We start from the raw sequence: 7,788 nt of genomic DNA on the forward strand, positions 1-7,788 counted from the left end.
CTTTACACTGATAACAATCTTAATTTGCGCGATAATCGGGCACCAACCACTTTCATGAAGTTTTTCGGTTAGTAAGATGGCAATTTTTTTTATCGAAAACGGTGCATATAAAAGACGGGCAGATGCCCCAAAGCGCGGAACCTGAAAAACAAATATAAACCCAAACAAAGCTGTAATACAAAAATCGATTTCGCGCCTAATGCACGGTGAAAATAAATGAAAAGGACAAAAAATAACCAGAAAACCGTTTGAGATAAAAAAGAAAACATTTTATATGATTATATTTACAGAATGATGTCGTGGTCGAAGACCCCGATGTGAATAATACAAATCAAGGACTTAATTGCGGGATGAAATTACCATAGAATGCAGGAGGAAAACCCTCCTTAAAATGTCTGTACATTAATATTTACATTGTCTCTTAATAAATATTGAAATGGGGGTGGATGTAATGAGCATGATTTTGTTGATAAAGTTTTTACTTCTTAGCGGCCTTTTTAGAACTTTTAGTCTTTTTGGGTTTGGTAACCTTCTTTGGTTTAGTAACTTTCTTGGCAGCAGCTTTCTTCGGAGACTTGCTCTTTTGAGGTTTGGCAGTCCGAGGTTTCTTCACTTTCTTGCTTTTGCCGGCAGGCTTCTTTGCTGGCTTCTTGGCAGCTTTTGGTTTGACTTTGGGTTTTGTGGATTTCTTGGCTTTCACTTTTTTCCCCTCTTTCTTAGCACCGATTTTAAATGACCCTGAAGCTCCAGTTCCTTTCGATTGTTTCAAAAATCCACTAGCAACACCTCTCTTCAAAGCCATCTTAGTCTGGATAGTCGCAGCTTTCTCATTAGCCGACAGTTTGAAATTCTTCAGAACGTATTTGACAATGGCCTGACGAGAGGAACCGTTCTTATCGCCCAAACTTGTAATAGCTTGTTTAACCATTTCGCTGTAACCCGGGTGAGTTGAAGGTTTCTTAGCTTTGGCAGCTTTCTTCACCTTAGGGGTAGCAGGAGCGGGTGCTGCAGTTTCAGTCATATTGGTTTTGGTCGGTAAAGTCGACGGTGAACACAAAAATCTGCGTGATAATTGATAGGACGAGTTGAATAATAATACGTCACACCATAACACACTTGCTATAAATACACAACGCGCCGACGTAGCAGTAAACACAGAACGCTCATGCTCTCTATGTGTCAAAATGGCAGCTTGTCAACATCTTATGTGTTTCTTCGGTGTGCTTTAACTGCTTTGCTGTCTGGTTTACAAATAAAAACTTAACTTTCTAAGGCCATGGAATTAAATTATGGACTTCGGGTTAATGTTTCAGGAAGATTAAACATCTGTTACGAGTATCTTGCCAATATTATTATCATTAATATAAGATGTTATCACTGTGTTAGGTTGTCGATAGGCTTCAATGAAACTTTAAATTACAAGAATATATATTAATGTTATGTCTTCTAAACTTTAGATACGAAAGAATATTCATACTGCTATATATTAAGTCGAATATTTGAAAGAATCGAGGAAAAATAAAACAACTATAATAGCACTGTTTACAACTAGAAACACAGTTTTGCTTCACACTGCCGCCATACTTCAGATATGCGTTTAAGAAATAAGAATGATATTTCTAAACAGCATTCTCTGTGCATTTACGACTTCTTTCTTGAATAACACTTATCAAATACCTTCTTCTTAATTAGAAATCTTTATCAACTTGTTTACTTAATAATAAACACTCTACAAAGCTATCAACAGCATAAATGTTGATGTTCAATAAGAATTTCTACAACCACTTCGTTCATGTCGAATTACAGAATTAAATAGGGAATTCGAGTAAAACTAAACGGAATTATTTAGAAAATATATTGTTTTAGAGATATTATTACTATAAAATTTGTAGCACCCCCCCCCGCAAAAAAAAACCAAAACTTTTTTCTTCTAGTTAGATTTCGAAGTATTTAACGGATATGATTTCAGGTGAAGTATCATTGTTGTTTCGGAGAGAAAAGTTTCAAAAATTGATGCGTGGCAGATATATATACGTTTGTACACACACTTTATTTATTTATCTGTCTATCTAAAGACCTAGCTAGTTATGTGTGTGTGCGTATATATCTATCTATATCTATATCTATATATATATATATATGTATATATCAAAAACGGGGAAGGACAGTTTTGGGGATTACCTTAAGTTTCTCGTCCATAAAGGGTTTAGCTTTATGGCGTATCGTCGGATCCTAACAACCTGTTGGCCCATGACCTCTTAAAACGCGTGAGAGTACCATTTTTGGTTTTAAAAGAATTGTTAATAATTTCAGAAGAAAATGGGTGATTAAAGGGAGATCTAGCTGTTGTTTTTTGTACAGCCCAAGACCTCCCTCCTCGTTACTTTCTCACTCTTACACCTATTGATGTTTTTCAATATTTTTCTCCCCATAAATACATTTTATGGAATGATGATGCCAAAGTAACACACGCGTAGTTCATTGCAAAGAAGAAAATGGTAATTTAATTTTTTACTCGCATCCCATCCGAGCGAGGCCGTGCATGTGTAAGAAAACAACATTTTCTAACAGAAATTTATGCTACCAAAATAATCATCCTTTACATACATCTTAATAAAATCACTCTGGATAAAATCCCAGCAATAATCTTAGGTTTTCCAATATTTTAGAATTACATAAACAGAAATAATCGGGAGCAGGGTGTGGGTCTAAAAATATCATGAAATTTCAAATTTTTTTTTTTTTTATAGCATAGATGTGTTTATGGGGGGAAATATTCAAAAACATCAATATATATTTGAGTGAGAAAAAAAAAAAACAAGGAGGGTGGTCTTGCGATGTGCTAGAAACAACAGCCAAATATCCCTTAAATCGAACACTTTTTCCTCTGAAAAGATTTAATTTTCTTTAACCGAAAAGGTTTCTCTCGTGCCTCTTAAGTGCGTAGTGAAAAAAGAAAAAAGAATGGCCAAAATTCGTCCGGAGTGGGTGATGAGGTGGTGACAGGAGTAAAATAAAAAGTTTTCCAAATTTTTTCCTTTTTTTCGTGAAAAGATGCCTCCCATGATTCCGAAGGCTGTATTGAGGAAAAAAGTCGCAAAAAATCCCCGCCAAAACCGAGAAATTCCCACTTATGTGAACCGTCTGATCCGAAACACTGTTTTCCAGAAACTCCGCCCCGCCGCCCACTTCCAAAAGATTTTGCCTACGAATTTCTTCGTAATCCACACCGTTTAAAGGGTATTTTTATAAAATTTCATTAAAAAGTATCCATTTTCCTGAAAGTTACGAGGGGGAAAATGTCAGGTAGTGTGAATTTTCAGAAACCCTTCTCTTCAACCCCTCCGAAAAATTTTTCCAACAAATCTTTACATACACTCAATCTACAGGATCTAAGCGATTATTTGTAGAAAGGTTCGTTAAAAGAGTATCCATTTTTCTAGAAGTTATGAGGCAACAAAGTCGGGTGTGGGTATACATCCGTAGTTATGCCAATAATATGGCAGATTTATATAACATGTTGTATTATATAAATCTGACAAACTATTTGTAACCTTTTTAAAAAAATTCTGTGCATATGAAATGATATGTATCTCTCACTGTATGGTCTACTTTTTTTTATAGCAAAAATGTGTTTATGGGGGGAAATATTGGAAAACATCAATATATATTTGAGTGAGAAAAAAACAGTACACTATATATAACATCATCATCATCATCGATTAACGTCTGTTTTCCATGGTGGATGGGTTGGACGGTTTGACTGAGGTCTGGAGAGCCAGCGGCTGCACCAGGCTCCAGTCTGGTCTGGCAGAGTTTCTACAGCTGGATGCCCTTCCTAACACCAACCACCCCGAGAGTGTAGTGGGTGCTTTTTACGTACCACCGGCACAGGAGCCAGTAAGGCAGGCCTGGCAACGATTACGGCACAGGAATCAGTATGAGGGTACTGGCATCGGTCATAATTGGTTGGTGCTTTTTACGTGTCACTGGCACCGGAGCCAGTAAGGAGGACCTGACAACGAACACGTTCAGATGGTGCTTTTTAAGTGCCACCGGCACAGGAGTCACTCGGCGGAGTACTCACATCGGTCATGATCGGTTGGTGTTTTCACGTGTGACTGCCACAGTAGCCAATCAGGCGGACTTGGCTTCGACCACATTCGGATGGTGCCTTTGACGTGCCATTGAAATGGGAGTCAGCCAGAGGGCACCGGCCCCAGCTCCTGTCATTGTCTCTATGAGGCCCAACGTTCGAAGGTTGTGCTTCACCACCTCATCCCAAGTCTTCTTGAGTCTACCTCTTCCACAGCTTCCTTCCACTGTTAAGGTGTAACACTTCTTCACACAGCTGCCCTCATCCATATGCAACATATGACCTATACCAGCGCAGTCATCTCTCTTGCACACCACATTTGATGCTTCTTATGTCCAACATTTCTCTCAGGGCACGTACACTCTGTCGTATATGCACACTGACATTACACATCCAGTGGAGTATACTAGCTTCATTTCTTTCAAACCTATACAGTCACAGCCCATGTTTCACTGTCATGTAGCATGGCTGTTCACACACATGCATCATACAGTCTACCTTTCACTCTAAGTGAGAGGCCCTTTGTTACCAGCAGAGGTAGGAGCTCCCTGAACTTTGCTCAGGTTATTCTTATTCTAGCAGCTATGCTCTCAGAGTATATACCTCTGCTACTGACTTAATCACCTAGGTAACAAAAGCTATCAACTACTTCTAGTTTTACCCCCTGGCATGTGATGAAATCTGTTTTCTGTACATATTTAGTGTTTATTGCCTCTGTGCATCTACCACACACAAAAACTATCTTCCCAGTTAACCATCCTTTGATAGTGCTGCACCTCTTACATGTCCATAGCTTACACCAGATACATCTTATGGAGTTTCTACCTACACCTTTTCCACAGATCGAACAGGGCCATCTACCTGAAAGGGTCTGTGATTTGTCTGCCTTCCTACTTAGTTTTTGCTAGATTGACGCCATTATCCTTCGATTCTAGACCGTGCTTCCACTCCTGAAACTTCTCTATTTCTGGTAGTGACTCAGCTATTATAGTAAGGCCATCAGCATAGAGGAGTTCCCAGGGACAGCCTGTCTTGAATTCCTCTGTTATTGCCTGGAAGACTATGATGAATAAGAGGGGGCTGAGGACTGATCCTTGGTGAACCCCTACTTCTTCCTGGAATTCTTCACTATACTCGTTGCCAACCCTCACCTTACTGACAGCATCCTTATACATGGCTTGAACAGCTCTCACCAACCACTCATCTATCCCTAGTTTCCACATTGACCACCAGATAAGGGATCGGGAGACTCTGTCAAAGGCTTTCTCAACGAAGGTCAAAGTACAAAGGTTTATGTTTGGCTAGGAATTTCTCCTGCAGCTGCCTTACCAGAAATATAGCATCAGTGGTATTTCTCCTTGGCACCAACCCAAACTGCATCTCGTCTAAACTAACTCTCATCCTAATTAGTTGGGCTATGACCCTCTCCGTGACCTTAATCACCTGATACAACAATTTGATACCTCTTTAATTATTCCTATCTAATGTGTCACCTTTACCTATGTAGCAGTTGTCTATGGTGCTACTACACTAGTCATTGGGTATGACTCCTTGTATCACCTGGTTAACTATACGGGTGACTGGACAATAGCCTACGCCGCCAGATATTTTAAGCATCTCAGCAGTGATTCCTGATGGTCCGGGGGCTTTCCCCGTCTTCATACCCTTTATTGCTTTATCTACCAAGGTACTGTCAATTCAAATAGCTGGTCCCTCTGCTGGGTCGACATTTGGCAGACTCTCTTTCTCCCATTCATTCTCTTCATTTAGCAACCTTTCATAGAGGCATCTCCAAGTCTCCCTCTTTGCTACATCATTAAATGCAAGTGAGCCATCATCCATGCAGACACATTTCTCTCCTGTGACATCACGACTCTCTCTCACACACTGTCTTGCAATACGAAGCACTTCAAGTCTCTGATCCTCACGACGCAGAACATTGGCAAAATTTTTCTTATCTGCTTCCCTTCTGGCTAAATAAGTCTGTTTCCTAGCTTGCTATTTAAGGTCAAAAGCGGTGTTTTTAGCAAACTATTAAGACAATATTTTTAGCGACTGAAAATTTTTAGAAGAGAAAATGGCGGATCGGCTTGTAAAAATTGTGTTTGTTAGGGCAATCAGACACCTCACGTCTGACACGCATTGTCGTCCAGGAGAATGAATTTACAAAAAAATATATCAGATATTACTATTCTTTAAAATTTTGACAGAAAAAATCGTGAACACCAAGTGAAAGGCTTAAAATCTAGTCTTGATTGTAACGTACTCTGATTTTTTGGAGGAGACAACACAACCTATTTATGGAAATATTATATATCAGAAGCGTCTCTGAAACAAAATTCTTACGATAAAATGTAGCAAAGCCTCTTTTGCTTAGGCTGTCAGTAAATTGGTTAGGTTTTGTTAAGAAATCCAAGTACTCTACACTAAAAACATATAGACAAAAAGCACAGATGTTTGTAGTTCGGTGGCCATATTTGTAGGTGGTCGCAGTGTTGATGTGATTACTACTACGTCCGCACGCAATGAATAAATATGCGTTTAACAATTCAGCTTGTTTCGGAACTGCTCAGCTTGTTTTGATCGGTAGATGGTTACTAAGCTTCGTAACCTGAAGCTTGGTCCTCACCGAAAGGTCTTCATTTTGTTTATATATGCAAGGTGCTTGGGCTAATTTTAATGACTTTTTTCTTCTTCATGTCTCCTTTTTCAGGAACATCTTGATGAATTGTCAACTCCGTTGAAGTGATAGTTAAAAAGTTATTTGACATGGCAGACTGGAAGCCATCTGAATATTGGAAAAGAGTTACCTGTATGATGATGATTCGCGCTGGGTATGAAAATGCCAACATCATGACTACTGCACAGTGCTCGCTGAACACTGTAAAGACTGTACGACGTGACATGGAGAGCTGTAATGGTGACTACGAAGCAGTGGCCAGCAGGAAAGGACACGCCAGGCGTTCTGACACCGTGCGCACGTCCGAATTCATTCAACAGCTGCGGGACAAGGTGAAAGAAGATCCTAGCAAGGGAATTCGGGCTTTGGCGAGAGAGATGGGTGTTGGAGTTGCTACCATGAAGCTGGCCTTGAGTGAGGACCTTCGCGACTACGCGTACAAGGACCGCAAGGAACAAAACGTAGCAGCTAAAGAAAACCGCTTAACGAAGGCAAAGAGAGCCGCTATGAGAGACAACATCGAGGTACCCGCCCAAGGATCCGATGGAGGTAAAGTTGCTCGTTACGAAGAAGGCCGGGACGAAGAAAAAGTAAGCGAGGTGTGCATTTAGGTAATAAAATTTGTGTATTTAGGATTTTATATTTATGTGGAATATCGTTTAATATGGTATGTATTTTAGGAAAATATCAAACAGACTAGTCATGAAAATATCCAAATTACAATATAACAACCATCTATTACCTTGACTGATAACAAATCGGTTAATATATTACCTTGACTGATAACAAATCTATATTGTACAATTTTTTTGACATAATTCAAACAAATACCAAATATCGAGTTTCCGAAAGAATTTTTGTTACCAGGAATGAGAAGGAAATTAATATTGTCGCCGTAGTATTGAATAACCAAGGTGATGCGCCTCTGTATTTATGTCTAGTGCAATCACTCGTTTAATGCATATCGTGAGCTCTATTTATAAACATTGGTAGATCGAAGAAGAGATGCAAG

General features: G+C 39.3%; 1 protein-coding gene across 1 annotated transcript; it reads right to left on the reverse strand.

The window, feature by feature from the left end:
• Positions 1-251: 251 nt before the first annotated feature.
• Positions 252-1,105, reverse strand: LOC115232510 (histone H1-delta). The gene has a single exon (XM_029802417.2). The coding sequence runs from the start codon at positions 1,019-1,021 to the stop codon at positions 479-481; it is 543 nt and encodes a 180-aa protein (XP_029658277.1). The 5' UTR covers positions 1,022-1,105; the 3' UTR covers positions 252-478.
• Positions 1,106-7,788: the final 6,683 nt, after the last annotated feature.

This window comes from Octopus sinensis, linkage group LG2 (genome assembly GCF_006345805.1).
Source record: "Octopus sinensis linkage group LG2, ASM634580v1, whole genome shotgun sequence".
NCBI classification, from domain to species: domain Eukaryota; kingdom Metazoa; phylum Mollusca; class Cephalopoda; order Octopoda; family Octopodidae; genus Octopus; species Octopus sinensis.

Coding starts and splice junctions, on each gene's coding strand:
- LOC115232510 (XM_029802417.2), bottom strand. CDS start 1,021: ATGACTGAAACTGCAGCACCCGCTCCTGCTACCCCTAAGGTGAAGAAA.